The 26380-nt window shown below is 41.3% G+C and overlaps 1 protein-coding gene across 1 annotated transcript in view; it reads right to left on the reverse strand.

The window, feature by feature from the left end:
• The window catches only part of LOC122810799 (high choriolytic enzyme 2-like), a 171744-nt gene that overhangs the window by 92723 nt on the left and 52641 nt on the right, over positions 1 to 26380 (reverse strand). Inside the window, exon 3 of the mRNA XM_044082360.1 lies at positions 6849 to 6895. Within this exon, the coding sequence (XP_043938295.1) occupies positions 6849 to 6895 (47 nt within the window). The remainder of the gene's footprint in view (positions 1 to 6848; positions 6896 to 26380) is intronic.

Consider the following 26380-nt stretch of genomic DNA (forward strand, 5'->3'; position numbering starts at 1 on the left):
CCAAACATGGCACTTGCATTAATGCAGTACGTGGTGGCAGGTTTTGCCCTACCATAACTTGGGAAAACATCTCAGTTTAGTTAGGTCACCCTTCAAAATGGAAAGCTCATGCTGGAAATTAGCTAACTCCGTGTGCCCGTTAGGAACTGGAAGCAAAGGGAAGTGATAAAGGGACTCCATGACACCTGCAATGATCAGGGTTAATCAAACCAAGAACCATACAAACTGATCAAGTGCAGGGTCAACCAATTCCATTGAGAGTGGCACTCCTCACAAAACTTAATTAAGTTACACAGAGCACTTCTGCCCCTGCGAAAAGTGGGATTTCAGAAAAAGCAAGAATCAACACCTCCTAAGGAAAATGAATCATGTCACCAAGAAACAATTGTTTTAAACATACAGCATGCAAATATGGTAAAGCTTTGTACCAACAACCACTAAATACTAGTTTATAAATTAAAATGTAAACCTTCCTTATTCTGATGAAGTCACACTTTTGATGAAGTCATACTCACAGGGACAAAAGCACTCATTTTCACTTTAATTTTACGTGATTCATTAAAGACTGCCACTTTTACTGAGTTGTGTGCAGTTTGACCATGCACGTTACAGTCAAACTGAACATTACGGGTAAACAGAATTGGCAAGAGGGCTGGAATTTACTGGAGAAAACTGACAAAGTAACCAAGGTATTGGAAGCAAATAAGTAGAAGGGGAACTAATAGAATGGGAAGAAGCCAAGACTACATTCAGACTGTAGGCTGCCTTCCAATCAGAAATCCGTATCCGAGTATATCCAAAGGGAAAGGGATAAAGGAAAATGAATCCTAGTGCAGCAGCAGTAACCAGTACTCCATCAGAATCGGCAAAGATGAAAGGCCAGAATTTCACCACTTCATTCCACAAACTGAACAGTTAAAATGCTTTGGTCTCCTAATTGAGATACTTCATCAGAACAAAAACTAAATCATACATTAAATATGCTTAAGATCATTTGCTGCTTTGTAACCAATAAAAATGTTTACCTACTAATCGGTCCTTATACACCATTAATTCAATCCCTAATGTTCCATTCAAACTAATACACAGTAAAACCTAGGGCATGTAAAAACCTTATAAAATCATACCATGATTCATTACACTAATTGTTTTAATAACACCAAATTAATTGAGCAGTATTCATCAAGTCCACAGAAGAATTAGTTGCCATTTTATCTCACACTTGAGATGCTTATCAGTATCTCAGTAGTGAAACCTCTGGTCCTTTTTGCTGTTCTAGAAGCACAAAACTAAGAATGTGTTTAACATTCTAAAATATGCCTATAATAAATTGCATTCTTACACTTATTACTCAAATGCTCACTCAAGTTTCCTACTAGTCTCCCCCCCCCACATAAAACGCAACATAATTTTGCAATATGCAAAATATACCACCCTGGTGGATTCACTAGTATAAATGACCAGTTATTTTATAAATTCTCAATGTTGGTGCTATCCTTAGTCATATTGGCAACAGTGACCAGATTTAAACATACCCAAAGGTCTATTTTCTGCCTTTCTACCAAATTATCTAATCTTACTATACATCAGACAGTTTGTCCCCCACATATTGTCCAGCTTTGAGGACTTCAAATATTTTGTAACTGTCCAAAGAAAGGTTGAAACTTCCATTGCATGACATTATTGCTGTTACCATCACCTGTTGTGAAATTTATAGCCCTGATCAAGTGATCTTGAGCCTACCTAGTTAAGGGGTTAGGTACTCCTGAAGTCCTCATATAGGATCTCCTTAATTTCTACCAGAAGTCCTTGGGGTAACCCTTTTCAAAAACATCTATGCTACACACATTCCTTTAAAAATAAATTCATTAAATATCATCCTGGCTGATGATCTCAACAGGCCTTTTACCATGGCCTTGTGTTTTGTTGCCTTGGATGCCAGCTTCCATAGTGCAAATATATGGAGAAGGTCTACTTCCTATGCATGTTTGATGTAAACCATCTCTGCTGTACATTTTTGGCCAGTTCCTCATCCAAAAATGCAATCCTCTCCATGTTGTACCGATGGGAAAACTTAAAATGTAACAAATTCAATGAGTCCATCCTCACCACCTGTCCATAAAATAAGTGTCATCTAGAAAGTGTGTAGTATGAACTTTCAAAACCACTTAAATATGTACTCAGACTCCCAATAGGCCATAACCAAATTCACAAAACTGGGGCTACATTCTGCTATGTCCACACAGATACACTCTGTAAAAAGTTTCCCCTCAAAGTACAGGAAATTATTCATTAATGCCAAATCCATAAGATTAGTGGCTATCAACTATATGATAAAATCACCCATTTCAAACATCTCGAAGCACTGCAACCCTTCTTTGTGATGTATAACAAAATAAAGATTAACAGCTAATGTGAAAATTCTCACTAAATTCCAACTTAATCTTAGCAAGACATTTCCAAGCATCTCTGCAGATCTGAAATAACGTTTGAAGGCCCTTTCACCATTACATTCATAAATTTGTCAATGCAGTGTGTTTTGCATCTATTTGAATCCACTGTAGGTCTTAGTTAAGATTTAAGAATTTTTGGAATACCGAAAATCCCAGCAACTGATTCTGTATTCTCCAAAAATATGTGTTAAATGACCCTCCATTAACAACTTGTCAATTCTGGCATAAGAAATCTCATTTCATCCATTAAGGTGTTCATACTATGAATAGAATCCTCATTATGCACAATTACTAGCCCACCTCCCTTGTCTTGTTTCATGACCCTTATCGTTTGATCACCACAAATTTCTTTCAAAACACTTGGACTCAAGGTAGATAAATACTTCTTGCTGACCAGCTTGAAAAGTGACAATCACGGCTTCACATTTTTTCAAATAAATGAACTCTGGTTGAGGGGGGTTAAAATACTGGATTTCTGCAAGGCTGCCAAACTGCAGCAACCACTGCTAGGAAGTGGTAAGGCCAGACTTGGATATTAAAATCAATTAAGCAGCCAGCTACCCATGCTGTCCTTGCAGATATAAAAGCCTTGGATAAAATGGGACAATGTTTTTATATGAAGTTAAAGTCACCACCAAGAAAGCTCTTTACCAGTTTTGGATACTCGTATACCATCTCCAGCTACGGTCATCTGTTCCTGTGCTTAATTGTTTCATTCTAGCCCCCATCTCAAAATTCCCCTCTTTCAACTCTACAAAATCCTGCTGCATTTGTTTTGGATTCTTTCAGATCTTCTAACACCATTGTACTCCAAAGGGGCTACTGTTTCTGTAGAATTAGTTATAACCTCTTTATGCATAGTTATTCTATTCTGCTTCTCCATAGGAGAATTAGGATATGCTAAACCCTTATTTTATTCATGAGCCATAGACATTTTAGAATTTTCTGCTACAAAATACCATTACATACATTGTCCACTTTAAATATGTTGCTATAATTAGCTTCGTAATAGTGCATTCAGTAATGAATTGTTTAACCCAATCAAATTCCCCTGACAGCTGCTCTATTTGTTGATTATGCTTAAGAGCTGGCGTTGACATTATGAAATCTATGCTGAAATCTAAATTAGCTCCCGATTATAATTGTCCCTTTCTGTACCCCATTGTGAAATCTCCATAAATGGAGACCCTTGGGCACTATAATTGCAGCAATGTTCTTTAACAGGTAGCGGTTCTCTAATTTTTAGAAGGAAAGGAGTTCTCAAAACTGAATTGGTCTGCAACATTGTAATTTGACCTAGTCACATCACCATCAGATATGTTTGTTTAAATCAAATGCGTTTGCCTTCCATAATTGAAAGTGTAGATAGTTGAAATATGCAATGGGAATACTTGTATAGGTGAGTGTTGCATTAGTAGGCGTCCCAAACTTCCATTACCAGACATATATACATCCCTGTATGATTGGGAAGCAGACCAACCCGGAATCTTAGCAGTTAGCCAATTTTCTGCAACAATGCATTTTCCAATTATTAGGGATCAGGAATAGATTTGTCAGCTGCTGCTACAACTCCAGAGGACATCACACAATGAACCACAAACTGGAACCAAGAATAAAACAAACCAATAAACAAATCCTTTGTGCAGTCGCAGTAACCAGTACCCCACCGGAATAGGCAAAGATGAAAGGCTGGAATTAATTTCACTTTATTCCACAAATAATTCAACAGTTGAGCACTTTCATCTCTTAATTCATGGAGACTTCATCAGAACTAAAACTAAATCATTCATATACTTTAAATATGCTTAAAAGACCATGTACTAGTAAATTCATCCAACGTTACATTCACAAAATGCATAAAACCTAGGACATGTAAAAACTTTAAAGTGATTTATTGCACTTCTAATTACTAGAAAGTCTACGTCTAAACCAACTGAACAGAACCTGGAAGTGGGATCTTTATAAAAGGGAAAGGAACAAATTACATACAAAAAAATGAAATTGTGGGAACAGTACACGCAGAATGTTTTTGAGGATTGAGGTTTAAGGGAAAGTTGATTAATCCAACATTGCTTAAATCCTAGAGTGCAATGTACAGTGTTTGTAACTGGGAACGTTAATATTTTAATAAAATGTCATGTCTTAAGTGACAACACCTTTATTGAATTAAGGAGCTAAAAAAACTGAGTTATACTCAAAATGGGTAAAATCACCACATTCTAAAACAGGAATCCAAAATTGATTTATGACAAACTGCCATTCAGAAAAAGAAAATGTTCTGAAGTCAAAACAAGTTCAAGGTCACAAAAGATAATCAGTAAAACAATCAAATTGAAATGCGTGGCACTGAATGTCAGATGCAAATGTGTAGGGCATCATTTGATCAAGTCACTGTGATTCAAGTGTAGAGAGTTCAACACCAATAACTTATTGGTTAACCATCCATATTTCTCACTATTTCAGAGGAAACAAGTTATAAGTGTACGATATGCTACAAGATTCCCCATGCCACTGCATGATGAGGTTTTGAAAAACTTGATAGATTACCAAGCCATGATGCCCAGTGAAGCAAAGCCAAGCAGAGTCAGAGATGGTGAGATTCAGACATCCTGCAATTTAGCAAATCATTAACTAGAAGTGGACATAAGCCATGTACTGCCAAGATGCATCAGGAATAAGGCATACAGCAGCATTTGCTTTCAGGAAAATTAAGGGAAAACATGCACCTAGCAACTGGACAGGCATCAGAATTTAACAGCAGCTCAGCCACCCCACAAATGTCAGAATATCTTGACTGTAGACCACAATGTTTTTCCCCCACAACCAGCCTTAGGGAAGCAACAAAACAAGACCAACACTAAGCCAGCTCCACAGTGCAGGAAGATGCCACACAATGCAATCCAAAATCAGAAGGTAGCATGGCTTCTGAAGAACCCACCTGAGACACTATACAGGCCGATCCATCCCAGGAAAAAGAAAAACCCAGTCTGCTGCCTGGCTGACCCCTCCATGGACCAGCTGCTACTACACATGGACTGGTCATGTGCATGGGTTCACCAAGCAAGCTCAACAGCAGACAATTGCAGTGAGTATTACAGTCATGGCTTCAGGGATAAGTTAATGAAAACTCAAACTGCATAGGTAACCTCTGCTACATGGCTCCAGTCCTCATCACCAACCACCTACATGAGAAGCCAAGTTCCCAGTGGAAAAACAGTCCCCATGAAGTGTTGAATATAAGTTAGGGGATTTGGTGAAAATTGACTTCCGACAGCAAAGAGAAGACTAATTGGAATCATTTAAATGAATGTTCTGCTTGTAACCAGTACCCAGATCATACCTCTCAACTGCCCAGATTTCTCTTCAGTTACTCAATTTGTGATTTTCTAACCAATTGAGGATTGAAGTCAAATACTAGACATGAGTTTAGTCTTCATATTCTTCAGAAAATACCCAGTGATGTAAAATGTAATTCTAGCACCTTTCAAAGTTATTAGGAGCAATATTTAAAATTTGTACCCATTTTGTGCCTTTGCCCCCCATTATTTCTCACTTTGCCCAGGTTTCTTGCACTGAGAGGCATGACCCACAGTGTTGAACAATTCTGCTTTTATATATAAAACAGGTTTTTAAAGTGACAACTAAAGAGCACAGTACGCACATTCCAAACAGTGGTCAAAACTACATACATCCAGATCTGAGCTAGGTGTCTTAGTTCATTAGCAGAGATGCACACACTAAACTAGCACATCATTGATGCCCAGCAGTAAAGTTATATTCACAGTAGCCTAAATAACATTGCAGATTTCACAGCCTTTTATAAAAATCTTGAGCAGTAAATCATAAGTCAAATCTTTTTACAAATGTCAATATATTCATAATCCTTCCCATCAATACAGGAATCCAAACTCTGTTTAGGTCTCTAAAAATACTAAACTTTCCTTAAATATGCATGATGTAGTTTCCAGGATAATCAGCTCAAACCTTTATGGGAGACTTGAGTTTTGCAAAAAGCACCTCAAACTCTACAAATTATAGTGACAGTGTCAAGGGAATATTCAGCAAAGGACTGCCAATATATACTGAAAGTTTTTGGCAATAACAAAGCAAACTGGTCTATCACCAATTATCTCCCCATCACAAGACTTTCATATTATGCTCTCATTATGCAACTGTGTACTGCATTCTACAGATCCTTATTCTACCTTTTTACATTCCCATCATTAAAATGTTATAGAACCCAAAATACTTGGGGTGCCATAATAAAGCAAATAGTATTCCAAATTTACGTCAGTTAATAGGCCAAATTCGGGTGTGACCAGTCTCTGGATTCTGGACCATCTGCAATAAAAAAACAAAATAGGAAGAGAGAATGTCTTAAAAACAAAAGCCTACCTTTATTATATCTCCTTGTACCAGAAGTCCCCCAGGTAGTAACAGTGCTAAAATTGAAAGAATTAGTCAGTAACCACTCTGACAAATACATATAATCATAGTTCAAAAAAAACTTGGTGCTTGCAAAACTCGTATGACTATACTGCATTTCTCAATATATTGCACGTACAAACATTTACCATTGCAAAACTCGTATGACTATACTGCATTTCTCAATATATTGCATATACAAACATTTACCATTGAAACAGCATGTGCAATTATCACCCGGTTGTATTTATCATGGGATACCTACATTGAAGGACAATATCAGATCCCACAACAGTCTGACCAGCCTCCTGCAGGACCCATGCTGACACATCCCAGAGGGCCTACTCACCTGTAAATACAGGAGACATAAGTATCACCTATACCACTTCTATGCATAATTCGGAGAGGTTTTGAGTATTGAACACCAGTTAATCTCCCTACCAACCAAAAAAATTTTGAAAAACTCCACGGTTCCTTGATCACCCTTCAGTTTCCACCAATAGTAGTTGCTATCAGACTAGACCCTAAGCTGCGGTGGTGCAGCAGTAGCATTGTTGCCTCACAGTAAGAGGTTCTCCCGTTAGTTTCTCAGCTGGAGCGCCTTGTGTGGAGTCTGCATGTCCTCCCCGCGGTAGAGTGGCATTTGAAAGACATGTGTAGAATAGAATGGGTGTGCCTTCACTGAAGGTTGGGTGTCAAGCTGGCACCTCTGCACCCATAAAAAATCCGCCAATCATTAGCCGACTGGAGTTCTGCTGTGGCAACCCCTAACCAGGAAAAGCTGAAACTAACCCACTAGACCCTAGTTGCATTCATAGCATTTCACAAGTTTTACCCAGTGATGTGAGGTAGTGCCATCTGTGCCAGAGTGTGGGGCAGTGCATGTGGAACATATCCCAGCATAGCCAGCTGGAGTTTTTAAAAAGAATTGTCATTTGAATATCAAACTGATTTGTATAACTGCTTCTGTTGAAAATTTTGCAAAGCTGCTGGTGTTTAACAGTGGGTCCTGCTGGACAGTCTGACAAGTATTTAACTAATGAAGTGTATATTTTAACAGAAGATACTGGAAAGGAAAATGTTATGCTCAGGCTAGCTAATCTTAAGAAAAATAACCCACAATTAAATATTTATGGCCTAAACCAAGTCATTTATTTCACAGGTCTGAATGCAGCCAGAGAATGGCTGGTTAGTCTGTGCAGGAAGGGTGGAAGTGTTGGGATGGTTTTAGCTTCCAGATTATGTAAAAAGTTGCGTACTTACCATAACGTTCCATGTGAGTTGTTCATCTCGCCTTCATTCTTAGATTGTAGTAGGCCAACTGAGCAGAGTATTGGCTCCGAACCAAAGCTTCAGGTCTTCAAATAGCTCGAGGCCAAGTCCCTATCCCATGATGCACCTAGTTACCTCAGATCTTGTTTACTGCATATAATACCATATGTCATTCTATCACTCCATAAGAGAAACTATAGAAGGGTTGAGCAACCAGAAGAATCCAGTACCCATGTTCTAAAAGCTCAGGAGGGGGTTGGATGGAGGGAAGTAAGAATGAAGACGAGATGAACAACTCACATGGAATTTTATGGTAAGTGCATAACTTTGTGAAGTTCTATCTCATCATTCTTACACATGGGCAGCGTCCCAAGCACCATCTCGGGTGGCTCACGGGAGTAAGTTTTTCAGGACAGTGGATCCAAAGGAGGCAATGTCAACTTTGTAATGAGTGATAAAGGTATGAGGTCTTGACCAAGTGGCTGCTGCACAAATGTTATCAACAGGAAGTCTGGCAGAGGATGTAGGCACGGCTCTGGTTGAGAAAGTTTAATTTTGTGTTGTAAGGGCATATTGGCAGCTGAATAAGCAAATTTGATACAAATCAGATAAAGTTGTTTTGGCCACTGGCATACCTTTCCTGGAGTCTGAAAAGGAAACAAAAAGGATGTTCAGATTTCCTACAATCTTTTTTCTATCCAAGCAGAAACTGAGCTGTCTGAACAAAGTTTGTGCAGCATATATTCTAAATTATTGGAGTGATTGAGGGAAAACTGGCAAATCAGTAATCTGATTAAGATTAGCTTCGGTGCAAACTTTACGCAAAAAGGAGGGGTTTGTTCGAAGTGAGAGACAGTCACATAAAAAAAAAATCAAATAAGGTTCAATAGACAAGGCTTGAAGCCATGACACTCTGCAGGCAGAAGTGATAGCTACTAAGATAGTCCATGATAAAAATTTGAGGTCACACGAGGTCTGTTCAAATGGAGGAAGCATAATGCACGAAAGCATAAAAGTTTAGATTCCATGGGTTATATGAGGATTTTACAGGTGGCCTGATAGATACCTTGAAGAAAGGCTTTGGATAGTTTGTCAATGTTCAATCCTTCAAATCCAAGATAAAAATTAGAAATGGCAGCAAGTTGAACACTGTTGCTGCTGCAGCTCCTTTGTTAAATCAGTCAAGCCATAAGGGCTTGATAGGGATCATTATTGTTTTGATTTGATAAGGATCAATATTGCTTTGATAGGACCATATAGATAATTTTCCATTTGATATAGCTTCCTCGGAGGATTTATGAGAGGATAAGAGAACTTGCGTCATCTCATTAGAAAGGTTATGGAACTGGGCTATGATGGGAATTGGAGCAGCCAAGCTGTCAGCTTCAGGGACTACAGAGAAGATGAAGTTCCCCAGAGTGCGTCAGAAGATCCGGAACTGGGTCCAGAATCCAGGGGTTCTCCAAAAGACGAAGTCGAAAGAAAGGGAACCAAATCTGATGAGGCCAATGAGAGGCTATTAGGAATGATGGTCCTTTCCAGGGCTTTTGCTTTCTGTAGTACTTTAATGCATAGAGGCCAATCGGCAAAGTAGCTTCTGCATTTTGTGTTCATGTGGCTGGCAAAAGGCTGTATCCTGTCTGCTGTTTGAGGGATCACTCATGAGGCAACAAAATTGCTCTGCTCAGCTTGTCTGCTATAACGTTGGATTTCCCTGGGATGTGCATTGCTAACAGAAAGTGCTGGGTAGATATAGCCCACTGTTATACTCTTAGGGCCTCGCGACAAAGGGGATATGACCAGATTCCTCCTTGTTTGTTCAAGTACCAGACCAGTACCAGACCACTGAGATGTCTCAATCGCAATTGTACCCAGAGGAAGAGTCATGCAAGTATTGCAATGCTAAGAGTACTGCTCTCATCTCTAGGACATTGATATGCAGATGTCTCTCTTGATCAGTCCATGAGCCTTAAGGTGGGTGGGGCACTTTCAGGGAAGAACAGCCCATCAGGGAAGCATCTGTGGTCACTGTGGCCGCTGGTGGGGGTAGAAAAGGACTACCTATCGTGACATGGAGAGGTCAACCACTGAAGATCCTTTTTGCAAGAGTTAGGGATAAAGTGAGACATGGGGAGCTCTTAAGACCATTGCGTGAACAGCCATTGCAGAAACTGCATATGCATGCGACCCAGCAGTATGGCCAGAATTGCAGCTGCCATCATGCCTAATAGTGCAGAACTTCTGATGGCAGAGCCTTGTTTTTGGATATCAGATTGCGGACCTGCTAACAGAGTAGTAAGACTTTTTCTACTGGACGTCGGAGTGGCGGTAGTGTCCAATTCTGCTCAGATAAAAAATGGTATGTTGCGATGGCGACAAGGCAGATTTTTCTGAATTTATTGCAATGCCCAGCTGGCTGCAGAGTGACAGAGTGGTGTCTCTGGCTTGAATGAGTTGATGCCTGGTGGTGACAGTGAGAAGCCAAATAGTCTAGGTACAGAAACACCAGATATCCTAAAATCTCTGGTGAATCGTGCCCACTGCCATGCATTTGGTGCACTCTGGGGGCTGTAATGAGACCAAAGGGCAGGGCTCGAAATTGGTAGTGATTGGCTCCCAACAGGAAGTGCAGATGATCTTTGGATGGTCTGGCCATTTTTGTGTGGTAGCACGCATCCTGGAGATAGAGCACAGCCAATTGTCTTTTCTTAAAAAGAGAAGTATCGACTGAAGCATAACCATCCGAAACTTCTTTGACAGATTTGTTTAGTTCCAACAAAGGCAGGGGACTGGAACTATATTAGACCTCAGGCTAAAGAATCTCGGCGGAGGGGGTGTGATGGAAGGAATGAAGTATCCTCTGGAAATATCATTGTACCCAGATGCCTGGCTCAAAATAAATGACAGCTGGGTACAAAGAAAGTGACCCCCAACTGCCTCCACAGTAAGACAGTCTGGCCTCCTTTCAGGAGCGCTGGTAGGGCTTCCCAAAGAAGTGATCTTGTCTCCCTGGTTTTGCAGACCCCCTCTGCCACAAAGAGATCTTCCATTATTGTCCCCTCTGCCCCTGGAGGGGGGGGTTCACCACATGCATCCTGAAAGGCTCCTTGGGCTTTTTGGAACCACATCTTTCCTCCCCTTTGACCATTGGGGTAGGGTCTGGTTGGGGTGGAGACTGCAGACAGTCTCCTTCCTGCTCCCACCTGGTCAAAGTTTCCTTAACTTTGGGCCCAAACAAGGATGACTTTAAAGGCTCCACAAAGGAACACAAGCGCATCCAGGAGAGTCTGAGAGACATGCTGCCTTGCTCATTCCATCTGCTTCGTACAAAATTAGGCACATGGGTGAATCAACTATGGAGGTGAGGGTAGCAAGTTGGGAAGCAACTTTATCTGAAGCTCCTGCAGCTACTGTACCCTAAAGAGCATCTCCCAGCTCTTTAAGGAGATCTCTGCAGTCTCGTAAAATGGGTTAAGTAGTTGAGCTAATGCAGTGCTAAAGTCACTGAACTGTAAGTGTGCTTCCCATATCTATCCAGGATCCTGTAATCTGTTAGAATGGATAGAAGAGTAAGTTTCTGAAATTTCCTTTTTGGTGGCTGCCACCACCATGGCATCAACTGGCACACCCTTGGTCAGAAAAGGGTAGTCTTTGGGAGCACAGAAATTTATTAGGCCTCCTAGGGACAAGCTCCATGGTGTCCAGAGACTCCCATGCCCTTCGTGAGACCAGCTGCAAAAGCTCAAAGGGCAGAGACCAGAAAGCCTTCAGAAGAGCCAACTCGTCTTCAAATAGGATTAGGACTGCCAGTCACCCCCCTGCCCAAGGATTTCTAGTATCTCAGCTAAAAAGATCCTCATAGGGGGACCATGGGGACCCTTCAGATTCATCCAAGTCAGTATCAGATGTCAGGGACTCCTGTGGGGAGTCTAGAGGTTTCCTCTTACAAACTCTTGATGGGAACAGTGAGGCTCTGGTGAGGTCTCTGAAGAGCATGGGCCACCCAATGGGGCTTCCCGAGGCTCTGGGTCTCTACACTTGGCAAGGATCTGTGCAGACAGGTGCTTTAGGGGAGGAAGAAACCAGACCAGAGGTTGAAGATGTCTTAGGAGACATAACTGTCCTCATGACTTCGAAGGCCCCTCTGCTCTGATGCAGAGAGACTGATGATCAGAGGAAACAGTCAGATACCCCCAGCACTGAGACAGTGGGCTCCAAGCCAGAGGTAGGAGCAGAGCTCAGAGCCAAAGCCCTGAGAGGCAGAGTCTGTCAGACTATTCTCCCCAGACCCAACCAGAGGTTGGACAGAGGACGTCAGAGTAAACTGAGCCAAAGACACTGGAGCAGGTGTCTACTCCAAAGGCTCTACGATTAACAAAGACTCCTCTGGCTCTAAAGGACCACTATTGCTCAGAGGAGGAAGAGTAGTAGCTGGCAAAATGGTCTTAAGCTCCAAAGCTGCTTGGGTTGGAGCGGATAAAAATTAAGCAAAGGCTGGTGCCTGTAAAAGCTTCTGCAGCACATGATCCACATCCAAAATCAGAAAGGCTAATGGAAGACAGATGAATGGACCGAAGGTGGTACAGACCAACAATGGAGATTTTGGCATTTCAGATACCGGTTCCAAAACTGGGGACTGGCTCCGAAAAGATAAGACAGTCTGCTCCGAGACCTGTGAAGCAGATGTCAAAGACTGATTCAGTGGAAGTCTTTGAAGACACTGGAGGACTTACTGGATCCATCCTGGTCACTCAGCCTCCTGGAAAGAAGGTTTCAGTAAACCCCTGCCAATAAGTTTGCTTTTTCTCTCGTGGAGAACCCTAGAGGAAAAAGAATGGCATATGGAGCAGGTTTCTTGCAAATGTAATGCTCCTAAACAAACACAGTTGACATGACTGTCTGGGACATTTTCTGCACAATGTAATTAGGGTGCTGACAAAAAGTTACACGCCCAACAATTAAAATACAAGCCCTCCTAAAATACAGGCCAAAATATAAATGACAACCCCTTTAAACTACGGCTAAAAGGTCACACAAACTAAGCAGAAAAATATCAAGTTGACAGTCAAATGCAAACAAAAGCTATATACTATTGTTACACTAATTAACTTTCTCTAATAATTATAAAGCAGTGACAAAAAGGTCACTTAATCACACACTAAAATACAAATAGTTCTAAGAAAAAGTCACTTAAATACTAGAATTTAACTAGTATTAAGAAAAAACAAAGGCCAAATATCTATGAAAAGATGCACACCAAGGGAAGGGGAAACTACACAGAAAGCTGTAATAGCTTAACCAAGTAACTACAAAACTTAAGAAAATATCAAAATTGAAAAATAGAGTAAGATTTTTACTGGCCCAAGCTAGCGAGAACCTCTAATCTGTTGCAGTGGCAAACAGATCAGAGGCAACTCTAGGTGCATCATGAGATAGGGGACTTTGTCTCAAATTTGAAGACCTTGAACTTTGTAGTAGGCGGTGCAGTGTGGTGTGTGTTTTCAAAAGGGACACGGCACAGATTTCCCAGAGTGAAGGACTTTGTTTGCAACAGCCAGCTAATGACTCCACTCTGTAGTGGTCAGTGGGGAGTCTTATTTGGGGCCTGGAGAGAAAGCCCAGTCCCAGCACTGGATTGTGCATTCCCAGTGTGCTCTTGTGGGAAATTGTGCAGAGAGCTGCATCTGAAAATACTGTGCATTGTTCTCACCATGAACAGTCCCCACCAGTGTCAGTGATTAGGATTGAGGGTCCTTGATCACTGGTCCAGAGGAGGGATGTCACACCCCCCACATTTCAAAACAACCCCCTACTAAACAGGGGTCACTTCCCCTTTAAAAAGAATTTAAAGCATTTAACCAAGTCACCCTCCCTAAAGAGAAAACACTCCCTTTGGGGAAAAACCTGGTTCCCATAAAAGTTCCAACACCCCAGTAGACTGGGGTATCCTACACTGAATTGCATAACACTTGCAGAAGCAAAACAAGACTAATGTCTATGCAATATCAAAACAAAGGATTTTTCAGGCACAGAAAACTACCCCCATTTTACAACGCAACAGCTCCTCAGTCTACCATCCTAAAGTGGAGAGCATTTATGACTGCCAACATCTTTTTTACGTGCGAGGTGCAGAGGCTTTGTAAAAGAAGACACATAACCAAAACAAAGTCCGACATCTATAGTTGGACTGTGCTGGCTCTGAAGGGAATGAGACCTGGATTCAGATTAAACTGGTCTCCCTCTTCTCCAACTCCAAAACAGGAATCTCATGTCAGGGGATGATTCTAGAAACATACTTTTTTGGTTCCATTGAACTTCATGTGAAAATATCACGAGGAGTTATACAATACTGTTGGACATTTTCCTGAATCCCCAGTATGTGCAGGTGATATCCAAGAGATATTCCAGACTCTTCAAAAATGACTCAAAAGCAGCAGCTAAATAAGAAAAAATGTGAATGTCTTGCATCTATCTGCAGTAGGCTATCAGTGGACCAAGATGCTTTGTAAATACCCTTTTCAGAAGGAGAACCCCAAAGGGTAATGCAGAGGAGAAAAAAAAAAGGAGTGATCCAGATATTTAATTAACATTTGAAATCTGGTGCTACAGAAATGTGATAAGCCTCTTTTAAATTTAAGGGCAAAAAAATGTAAATTGGGAATGAAAAGAAACCGGTCGTAAAGAAGAATTTTGAACTTTGGAACAGTCAAACTGTTCTAAAAATGAAATATCTAGGACTGGTCTCCACTAAGCTTTCCTTTGGCACAGCAATTAGCAGATGTTAAATGACAGGAGGTAAAAAAAAAGCAATCTAGTGAATGAGAAATCCCCTTAAAAGGAGGGAGAAATTCACACTGCTGCTATTATGCATCCCTGTCAAATGACTCCGAACTCATTTACCCAAGGTTATCGGTTGCTAAAGACAGTGGTGGGCCACATTTTGGGAAATTAATGTTAAAGGGTGGGAGGGATTTTGAACAGAATTATCCTCGTTTCTAGGGGGATACTCATTTTAGAACCCCTCTTGCCATTGTGGAGCTTGTTGTGTCTGCTTATTTTGTTTTTTGTTGGAGACAATCCAGAAAGTCTGCAAAAGTCTAATGCACTCTCGGAATCAGCTTCCTCCTCCATCACACAAAGATCTCTGCAGCAGATGGTTCAAAGACGAAATTTTACCTCCTATCCAAAAGAGAATTCAATCTGTTTTTTTTCCATCTTCAGAAGACAGATTACACAACCAAGCAACAGTTCTAGTGGCAGCAGCTCTGAAGTGCCATCAGCTGAATCACAAGTACGTTTTCAAATACTTAACTACTGGACATACAAGATCACATAAAGATGCTTTTTCTTCAGACTTGGGAAAAAGCATTCTTCATTTTCAAGAGGTATGCTTGGCAGCAGCTGGGCTTACCAAAGATCTGATCTAGAGTTGTACAATTAAATTTGAGAACTTAGCTTTCTTAGGGGCAGTAGGCTGGCTATTATGCATGTTAAAGGCTTTAAATACTTCCTCCAAAGCTGGAACAGTAGGTGGGTCAGGAAATTCCACTTGCAATAAACCAGTGTTCCCACAGAAAGATTCACTCTGGGTATGGTTTCAGAAATGGAAAATTATTCCAAAAGTTAAACTCAAATCGGAAACCTGAGGAGAGAAGATTAAGAGACTACCTATAAATTTTCATGTGCAATGAAAATTAGCAAATAATCCCCCCCCCCCCCTTTGCCAGAAAGAACTGGCAGGGTCAAGGACTTGAACTAAGCCTGCAGTTAAGCCCAATTAAAAAATCATTCCTACCTAAAGTAACAAATGGGCAAATAAATGCTGGACTTTGTTTCAAAAACTGCTGTCTGAGAAGAATCTACTTTGACAGGCAAACCCTCCCTAGAGGAAGGCATCCCAGTCTAAGCAGAGTGGTACTGACAACCACTTTTTCCAAGACTGACAAGACTGGCTCTCCCTTGGCTACAAAGGGCACTCCAAAAGCCAGAGGAGTGGCTAACCCCAGGTATATGGTGGCTCCCAATAGTAGTCCCCACAGGAAACGAAAACAGAAAATCTTCTGAGGCACCAGAAATGGCCACAGCAGTTATCCATTTGCTGCTAAGGGCAGAGGGCTTTGGATTTCTTTAGATGTAGCATTTCTAACAAAGCTGGGTTAGACATTGCTTTATAGGTAAAGCAGAAATCGCCTCTAAGTAGGCAATATGAGACAGAATAGTTGGAGTTTTGAGTCCGTCTATATAGGACAAGTGTTTTAAGGCCTAGAATCCTCTCTGATGTACTTATGGCCTCTCCAGTTGTTCCAGGTGTCTAGTGAGGTACATGCTAAATGGGACATTGTACTAGATTATTGGCCTAATGAGGGAATAGTGCGAGACTGACCTCTTTCTTTCTTGATGCAAAACCCTTAGTGAGATATACCACATAGGACTTTGACCACAGTGGTAGTATAGTGGTCAAAAAAGAGGTTGCCGTCAACCTGTGTTCCCAGATTTCTTATAACACCTTGTGTGTTCAGTGGACTACCATTGATGTGGCAGTTCATGGGAACTGGGTTTTTCCCAAAGGGGATGACTAATTTTTTGGCATTGAGCTGAAGGCCATGGTTCTGGACACCAGTTGTTGGTCTTTGAGGCCTTTCTGTAGGATGTCACTTTGGGAGTTAATGGCTCCCAACTTGCAATCCTTTGTGAACAGTCAGCCAGAGTCCCTTTGTGTTGGACTGGACTTCTGAGAAGTAGATACCAAACGGGAAAGGACTCAGGACCGATCCCTGTAGGACTCTACTCGTGACTGGTCGGCAGTCTGAGTCAGCTACTTTCACACTGTGGCTTCTGTGAGCCAGTTTGCAACCCACCTAGTTATACAGGGGTCGATGCCTAGCTCTGAGTTTTTCTAGGATTCCCGAGTGGGGAATGGTATCAAAGGTCTTGGCCAGATCAAAGTAGGCTGTATGAACCACCTTGCCTTCATCCACAGCTCTGGTGAAGGACTCAGTCAACCAAGTTGAGCAGGCATGATCTACCCTTCAACAAAACCAAACTGTGCGAGATCCACAGTTTGGAGATGACCTATATCCTTGTTTATTAGGTCCATGATGCGTTCCATAGCTTTGCATATCAGGCTGGTCAGGCTAATGGGGCGATAGTCGCTCCTTTGTGGAGAGGTATGACTATAGCAGTGCACCATTCGGTAGGGACAAAGCCTGAGGTGAGGCTGTGCTTGAACAGGGCACACAGGTGAAATGCCAGTTCACTCTGTAGTTCATGTAGAACACAGCCAGTGATATTGCCAGGTCCCATAGAAACTGTATTCTTGGCCTCAGACCGTGCTGTTTTAACCTGTGCACCATAATACTGGGTGCCTGACCATCTATTGGTATTGCGATTGGTCGTTTGGGGGGGGGGGGGGGGTTGCACTAAATATGTTGGCCAGTATATTGGCAATATCTATTGGCTCTGTATAGGAGATACCACTGTACAGTAGCTCAGAGCAAATCTGGGTATTGCCATGGAGGTTCTTTACATAGCTATAGAAGGCCTTGTTGTCCTTACCATCTGCTGCAATTCTGTTTATTAGTGGTTAAGGTGCATGGAAGCAAAAACTTAAAGCTAACAGCCCTGGAACAGTTACTGCCTTTCAATCTTTTACATGCCCTATTAAGTTAGGGAAGGCCATCTCAAGTTATCAGAAGAGAAGCAATTACTCCTTTGCCTGAAAATCGGTAGTTTGTGCATTTGTAGAAATACTGCATCTATCACACAGATTTACAAAATATACCAAAGCATGGGCCAGTGAATTTCCATGGTATACTTTTTGATCAAGCAAAATTTATATATTGCATTTTAAACCTGCAGCACTTCCATCTACAATCGGAAAATGTAGAAGATTCAAAACAATTCATTGTAGTTAACTTATGATTCTCTCATCTGTGTCCTATAGGAACTCTCAAGATCCCTGACAAACCCTTACTTCCCCCAATCACTTTGAACTTCCAGCTTTATGATGAAATATTCTGGTCCTGCCACAACCATAATTAGGTTATTTCAGTGTATGACACTAGCAAGTTCGACATTAGCAAACTCCAAACTTTAATATCTTCTCCTCAGCAGGAGACACTAAAAGACTCTAGCGTCATATGTCTAAACTTGTGGATACATTTCTAAAGCTTGTGTGCAGTAACTTGTAAATTCAAAACTCAAGATTACCAAGCCAATTATATCAATTGCCTAAAGACAAATTAACCAACCTGACTGTGGCATTGTCCAAATCCATTTGAAGAGGACCCAGTGGCCAAAAATGGTTCAGAAAGTAGAGCGCTTTGATCAGGGTAAGCATCCCCTAGCTATCTGGTTGCATCTGTCCCGTGTCCCCCACACCCTCTGCACTTTTATCCCTCCTGAAACTGCTCCCCAAGCAAAGTCCAAAGGGTCTGTGGTGACTGCTTCGGAGCAAGGAACACCTGGATTTGAGGATATCAGTCTCCACCAAGACCTTTTCTGACAAACCCAAACACTAGTATTTGAAAAAGGGAGTTTATGCTGGGACTAAAGATTTCAGATTCCATGAGATCCAAAATCCTGAGGTATTCCCTCAGTGACCCAAGTCTGGAAAACCTAAAAAATAGATCTGAAAATTTTCCTGTGGAAGAAAAGCTTTTAATGGGAAGTGTCTTTACATCCCAGTAACAATCCTGTGAGTTAATTGAATTTTCTCTTGGAATCCCAGCTCATGCAAGATCTCATCCAAGAAAGATTCCTGACATTGTGAAGGACTCTGCAAAAAGCAAGTCACCTAAATACGGGAGAAAAAAGTGGATACCTTGTAGCCTGCAATGAGCTGCAACTGGAGCTAGATACTTTGAAACACTTTTGGTACAATGGTTATTCAATAGAGTAAGATTGAAAATTGAATGTGATCCACACAGCACAACCTTAAGTGCCTGAAGTCTGGATGAATAGGGACGTGACCAAGTGGAAAGTAATCCAGGGAAAGAGGAATGATCCCCTGGAAAGGAGGAATTCCCTCCCACTGCAATCTGTAACTGATTTGCAGAATCCATTCTTCTGACAACCTGTTTCCAAAGGGAAAAAATGGATATTCAGAAGGAAAAAAGGGGGCTAGGGTAGGAGTGGGTAAACAAGGTCTCGAACAGTCAGACCCATTGGACTGTCCTTTGTTTTGGGAAGTTTGAGTAATTTTGGAACCTCCTTGCCATTTCTTAAACATCTGTTACCTGAATTTAAGAGTTTAATCAGCGTTTGGTAAACTAATTTGGGAAGGGAAGGAAAAACAGATTCTCTGAATTAGCTCACCCCTTTAACCATACTTTTGAACACATCCGCAGCAGAGGGGCCAAACAAATCTCTATCCAAGGAAGAGTTTAAAAATCTTTTTTTATCTGTGAGGTTCTGGCAATGTAGCCATGCTAGCCTCCTTAAACAGTACCAGTTGCCATAGCCTTTAAAGTAGCATCAGGCATACACTGTATACAATGAGTAGTGGACTGTGCAATAGAAGCAGTTATTTAAAAGGGGATTTTTTCCTCAAGAAGAAAACTGCAGATAACATTCCTCATACTTTCACAGGTTTGTCACAACATACAAGTCGGACAATTTTGAAAATCAAAGTTGAGGATACACCTTTCACAGGTTTGTCACAACATAAAAGTCGGACAATTTAGAAAATCAAAGTTGAGGATACACTTTTCCCATGTCTATAATTTTCCCATCCTCGTCAAAAAGAGTTGGACTGGCATTAGCCAAGTACTTGGCAGCAGTAGGATCAGCTAAAGCTGCTCAGCCAGGTTTGGGAATAGTGTATAAAAATTAGACTGAGAACTTTATACATCCTGCCCACCTTTTTAAGGGGCAGCTAGCTAAATATCAGGAAAATTGCAGGCAGTAGTGCACATATCCTCTTAAAGGAGATCATACCAGGAGGAATGGGTATGGGTTCTGGAAAATTCTTTACCAGCCAAGTATTTTGAGACTTGGCAATCTTGTTCTCCCACTGAAAATACTGGCACAACCTTGCAGCAGTCACAGAGGAACTGCCCATAGGGTGGATCAGACAGAGCTCTCCTCTTTGCCACAATCAGAAAAATGTCTGCATCTGTCCCTGCATCTTCCCATAACGATTCACATTCTTCAATCTCTTCAGAAGAGGAATTCCTCCTTTTACCAGGAGCTACTTTACAAGTAGCAATAAAATTAAACCCAGAGGCAGAACCAGTAAACTACTCCTAGCCAAGAAATTTGAGTAGATAGATGCTTGGTTTTCTGTTGACAGAAAATGGGGCCAGCCGTGTGGGTTGCAGTTACTTTCCTCGAGATGGACAGCATTCCAACAGGGCAACCTTTCCTGCTTCCCTCTCCCACAGAGGATGACATAACCAGAGGTCATAGCTAGCCCCTAGTCCATCGTGGCTGTAGATGCTATACCAGATGAATCCAGGGTAAAGGACTAGTAGATGACAATAAATGGCCCCAACAGAATCACCCACCTGCAGCTCAAGAAAATTGCTAGCCTACTGTGGTGACAGTTGTGGCTGGAAGAACCAATCATGAGACTGAGTCTGTTCAATGGCAAAGCCAAAAATGGTGCCTCTCTGAGAATAGGAGCTGTAGTTGCTGATGAACTACCAGTCTACATACTGTATCAGATCAGAGTATAAAGCTTCTGTTCTGGGAGAAGATTACAGCCCATATCCAGAAGGGGACTTATTTTACTCATATTTCACCAAAATAAGACATTACTGCTTATAGGGCAAGGCCTAAATTCCATGTACTACACTGTGTGCCGTTGGGTAAATTGCAACAGATGCAGTGAAATCTGTCACAGTAGAAGTGTTCTGTACCAAACTATCCTATTAATTCCATTTAGATTTTTTGGTATGAAATCATGGCTGAATTACATATGGCCTCACAGGTAAATGCAAAATTTCAGGGGATTTTGTGGTCTAACAGTATAGCAATATACCCAGTTTCCACTGTGGGGGGGGGGGGTGAAACTAATATCCATAAGTGTATACAAGGTTAATTTTGACAAAGTGAATTCTACAGAAATAGTTTGGCATTTTAGCCACGTCTGCAACTGAAAATATGAAGCTGTTAAGGGGTGGGACCAAATTCAGCAGTTAACTAAACAGTAACCCATTTAAGTGCCCCATTATGTACTGCCTGAACGCAACTGCCATGAAATTCATTAGTTCTCAAAGGGATTTAAAGATAAAGTTACACATTGTTCCTATTTCACAGTCCATCCGAAAAGTACTCAAACTCCACTATGGGTGCTCTACCAAAGTGTTCAGAAAACTAACCCACATTAAAAGAGCAGGGAGGCCATCTTTTATGGACTTATCACATCAGAATTGAAGTGTACATTTCTCCAGAAAATAAAGTGCTACAGTCCGAAGATGCCAAATGGTAGAACACCAACCTTGGATGCATTTCTGTAGTTTAAACACCCCATTGGTGTTTGAAAATGCTATGGTATTTCAAAGGACAGAGATGATCTTGTATAGACTGAAAATGCAGCAGATGAAAGCCTTACTTGTAACAGTGACATTTTGCATTATACAAAGTTTCCAGCAAATGTGGAACTCCATCTCTAGCATTCAGAATATAGCAGTGACCTACAGTACACAATATTTTCTACAATGGATCATCCAAATGCAAGTCCCTAAATAATTCACCAGGAATAGAAGTTTAGTTGCTGGAATTTAGCCCATTCAAATTTAGAGAAAGTGGTCTTCATATGAAATCACTAGATAAGTGCTTTCTGTAGCAGAGGTTAAATAGACAGTTGCTGTAATAGTTCTAATTGTTATGACCGGGAGAGCCCCACAGTCATTTTAATGCCATTTTGATATTCTTGCTCCCATAAAGCATGCTCATGTCACCCAAATCATAGCATGTGTACTGCTTTTAAAAGCAATTCAGAGTTTATGCTATAGCAAAACAGTTAAACAGAAATGCAGACATTTCAGACATTTTCCATCACTATTAGATCAAGCAGTATGCAATAAGAGCATGAGGATCCAGGGGTCTTGTCCTGAAAAATGTAGTATTCTGGGGGGGGGTCCCCCTACTTCTAGACAGCCATCACTCCTTTGAATGATCACATCATTCATTCATTCTCCAAGCAAAGAACTGTAGGAATTCATTATCCAGCCAGACCAAATGGTTCTCCCCCAGATGTGGGTGTGCGAGCTCACTTTTACTACTATCCTTTGAAGGTAGGTCTGGCAGGTCTTGCTGCACACACCATATGGAGGCTACCACGCAAGTGTCACCTAGTTAAGACAAACATTCACCTGGGTCTACACTTTGTACTTTAATCCTCCAGTTATCAGATAGAAATTGCAGGATTTGATTCTCATAAGAGTTAATTGGCAAGGCTTAAAATGGTCAAGAGTCAATGGTCAACTTAATCACCGCGTTTGGAATTATAAAAGAAAGGTAGTATGGGCTACACTGCATCTGATGAAGTCTTTGTATTGAGAAAATGCAGTGATTACATGTTGATGAAAAACTTGTATATAAAACACAATTTGGTACTGGGCTGCTGTTTCTCCTTCCTGGGTGCTATTTTGGACTTTGGTTACTGGCATTTGGATTTTGGTACATTTTACATTTCGTTTTTGGTTCCACAAGAGTTGGCCTAGTATTAAGCTATAAACCTGTATCAGGGGAAGATTGGCTTAATGGTCAAGGTATTTGCCTTACAAACACAAGGTACAGGGTTTGATTCTCACATGAGGTAATTCGCTAGGCTTAAAATGGCCCACAAGGACACCCGAGTAATCTACAAACTTATTAACACTATTGCAGCCCAGACCACCTCTTCCATTCATAGCATGGGACACCCCAAGCAGGCTATTTGGAAGATAGCTGCAGCATCATTCCTATATACTATGGATTCAGGTAATTCTGGCTTCTTTAAAAGCACCAAGTCTGGTTCAAATTCAAGTCATAATGTCCTTTTAAAACTTCAGATGCAACACCTACAAAACTCAAAATGAAAAAAACATTTATGGGAAGATTGTTGTCCTCCCAGTAAAATAGAAACTTAAGCCTGACATCACTAGGGAAAGAGGGAATTTAAAAAATGAAGCTGCTCCTTTCCCTTTAATAACAGAACCCCAATCTGTTTTACACATACCACTAACACTCCCTGAAAGTTCAGGGGAATTTGCCATTTTGTGTGCGAGGATTTAACAGCAGTAAGACAGCTGTTTGGGAACAGTCTTTTGCAAAATGGACAGTTGTTAGGGAGTTAAAAGCATGTGTTGGAATGTAGATGCTGTTTGTAAAGCACGTGGACTCATGTGGGAGGATGGATTCTTGCCTTATCCCAAGTTTAACTGGCATGATAAATGCTGGTGAATATAAATGCCTTGGCTGGGTCTGCAGTACCTCCTGCTGCAGGTACTTCCTACACTGCCTGCAATAGTACTGCAGCTCACATAACTCAGACCATCAGGCAACACTGACAAGGTTAGTGCGGTTAGGAATTCTCAGCACCCCACAGGAGCTCCTGCACTGCTATTTAGGAATAGAGTCACAGCTGCCTACTGGAAGGGAGCAGCTCTATCCTGCCAAATGGTGCTCTTAGCAAAGACTGCTTATAGTCCTACATCTGCTTGCTGCTCATCCACTTTATACCTCCAAAGATTTACCAGATACCAATTTGTTAGCAGCTTGGACTTTAAGCATATTGGTCTTTTATCCCACCCACCAAATGACTAAATACACAAGGCTAATGTAACATTAGAGCGCCTTTATTTTGTAGCTTCCTACACTATCAGTTTAAATGAAAATTTAAAAAGTAAAGCATCCATAATTTGAAAAATGGATGGCATTCATATTTATAGGGGATTAGAAACTGTATGCTGAATTTGCATTTTTAAGTGCAGACACCTTTTTCTAGCACTTTGTTCCAAGTGTATGTTAAAGTTTCTTATTTCAGCACCTTGAAAGTATAGTAGAAAAGTTGAATATGCAAAGCAAATTACAAGTTTCCTTCTGGATTAGACATCTGCTCAGACATTTTTAAACTGCAAACTTAACATGCAGAGTAAGCCTTCAAGTAGTCCTGCCTAGAGATATGTTCACTTTTCCTTTATCTAATCCCACAGACTTTCAGCCCTCCAGGACTGCACTCCATACTGCCTTTTGGTCTCTAGGGTGGAACTCCAGTGGTTTACCACTTTGTATCCTGAAAACTGGATCCCTTCATTACCTACACCTCTAGGGATAGATTTAGGTAACATCCATGGTGGACCCCTTTGTACTCAAAAAACTAGCACAAGTCCATTACGTCTCATCTTTCTTTAACACTACATGATGCACCCAAAGTGTTCCCTGAACTTATTTCCCCAAACATGTAGAAACAAGACTACCCCTGCTCATATCTTAGCCCATCCAGCACAGGCAAGTGATTTTTACCAGTCCTTTATTCCCTCAGGTTATTCTTCAATACCCTCCAATGTCTAAACGGGACATGCAGTTTTGGTTCTCCTGATCCTACTGCTGCCATTTATTCACTCAACTTTTGCAAACCTCTCTCCATAATCCTCACACTGTTCCATATCCTATTGCTGCATAAACATCTTTCAATTTTCTGCCACAATTGACAGTCTTCCAATTAGTTCCTCCAGTCATGCATCACCTTGTTAGCATTAAGCAACTGTTCAAACATCTTATCAGGACTGACCCAGACCCATTACTAATCCCACAAGGAAAGGTCCAGTTTCATAGGTTGGTACTGGGCTATCTGCCCGAAGGCATATATTAGCCCAGCCACGTTGTGCGGTATTCACCACCCCTTTAGTAGTTCCCTAGACCCTTGTACTAGCATCTACTACCTTATCTAGTAGTGCTGTTGGTGTGATCCCCGGTGTGAACCTTCTGTTACCCATAAACAGAAGGTTCCTCTTGAAGAGGAATAGTAAGGGGCTCTGTCTTATGTAGATCAGGACCCTGTTCCATAGTAAGGGAATCCTCTGCAAAGGGAATCTATCCCTCCAGCATGTTCTATTCATTGTTGTTGAGGTTTATATCCCTAGAGCGTGTATCTAGAGTAGATTTGGTTTTGCCAAGATGGAGCATGTTCAACAATTCTGGGTTGGATATGGCTCTGTACTTTAGACAGATAGCCTCTGAGAAAGCGGTACGCAACAGAGAACAGTCTTAGCTTTTTCAATCGTGCTGCATAGGGCAACTGTTTGAGGCCAGTAATCCTCGGTTAGGTACTTCTGTGGTGTCTCCAGCTGCTGGAGAGGTCTAGCCAGGTACATTCCAATTGGTGCATTCTACTCAATGGGTCTGATGAGGGAAGAGTAGAGGGGCACCATTACATCCTTAGAGCTTGATGCAAACCCTTTCATGATCAGATGGGTCATAGAAGGATTTTCTAACCACTTTGGCAACATGGTTATCAAAGGAAAGCCAACTATCTACTTGGTCCCTAGATCCCTTATTCAGATTTCAGGGGATTACCTCCTATGTTGTAGTTTGCGGGTAGTCTGATTTTTCCAAAGGGGATTACTACTATTTTTTTGCATTTAGCTTGAGACCATGGCTTTGACACCATGCAGTCTCATTTAGGCCCTTCTGGAGGATCTCCATGTCGGCCGGAGACTATTATAGCACCCAGTTTGCAGTCGTCCGCAAACTTAGTCAACCACAGCCTTTCCGTGCTTGCCTGTACTTTTATACCTTATTGCAGACCAATCCATAATGGTACTCCCTGGCTGCCTCCCCTTCCCAATACTTTTCCTTGGCTACATCCTTACCCTTCTTGCTTAGTTACTCGGAAAATAACCTTCTGTATACCTTGTAATAAAGCCAGTACACTCAAGACTATAAACTCCAGTATACTCTATCGCATTACCCTATTACAGGGTGTACCAGTAAAAACTCCTCCTGAGCACATAATGCCTCATTCCTTCAATCTAAGCTGCTTTCTACAAATTCTGCTATCCTGAGGTTGCCACCAACCCACCACCCCCAATACAATATACTGACTGGCTCAACTCCCTGGCAGTTTTCTGGTTACACTGATACACTCCTTCAGTATGCTGAACCTTCCAACTCTAAGAGGCCTGAAAAATGTGGCTGAAGACAAGACAACCTATCAAGAAGTTCTCTCCTTCTCTTACCTGTCTAGCAGTATTTCTCAAATTTCCATCTCAGTTGTAAGTACAGAGAACTCTGCCATATGA

This window comes from Protopterus annectens, chromosome 9.part0 (genome assembly GCF_019279795.1).
Source record: "Protopterus annectens isolate FY-2018-M chromosome 9.part0, PAN1.0, whole genome shotgun sequence".
NCBI classification, from domain to species: domain Eukaryota; kingdom Metazoa; phylum Chordata; order Ceratodontiformes; family Protopteridae; genus Protopterus; species Protopterus annectens.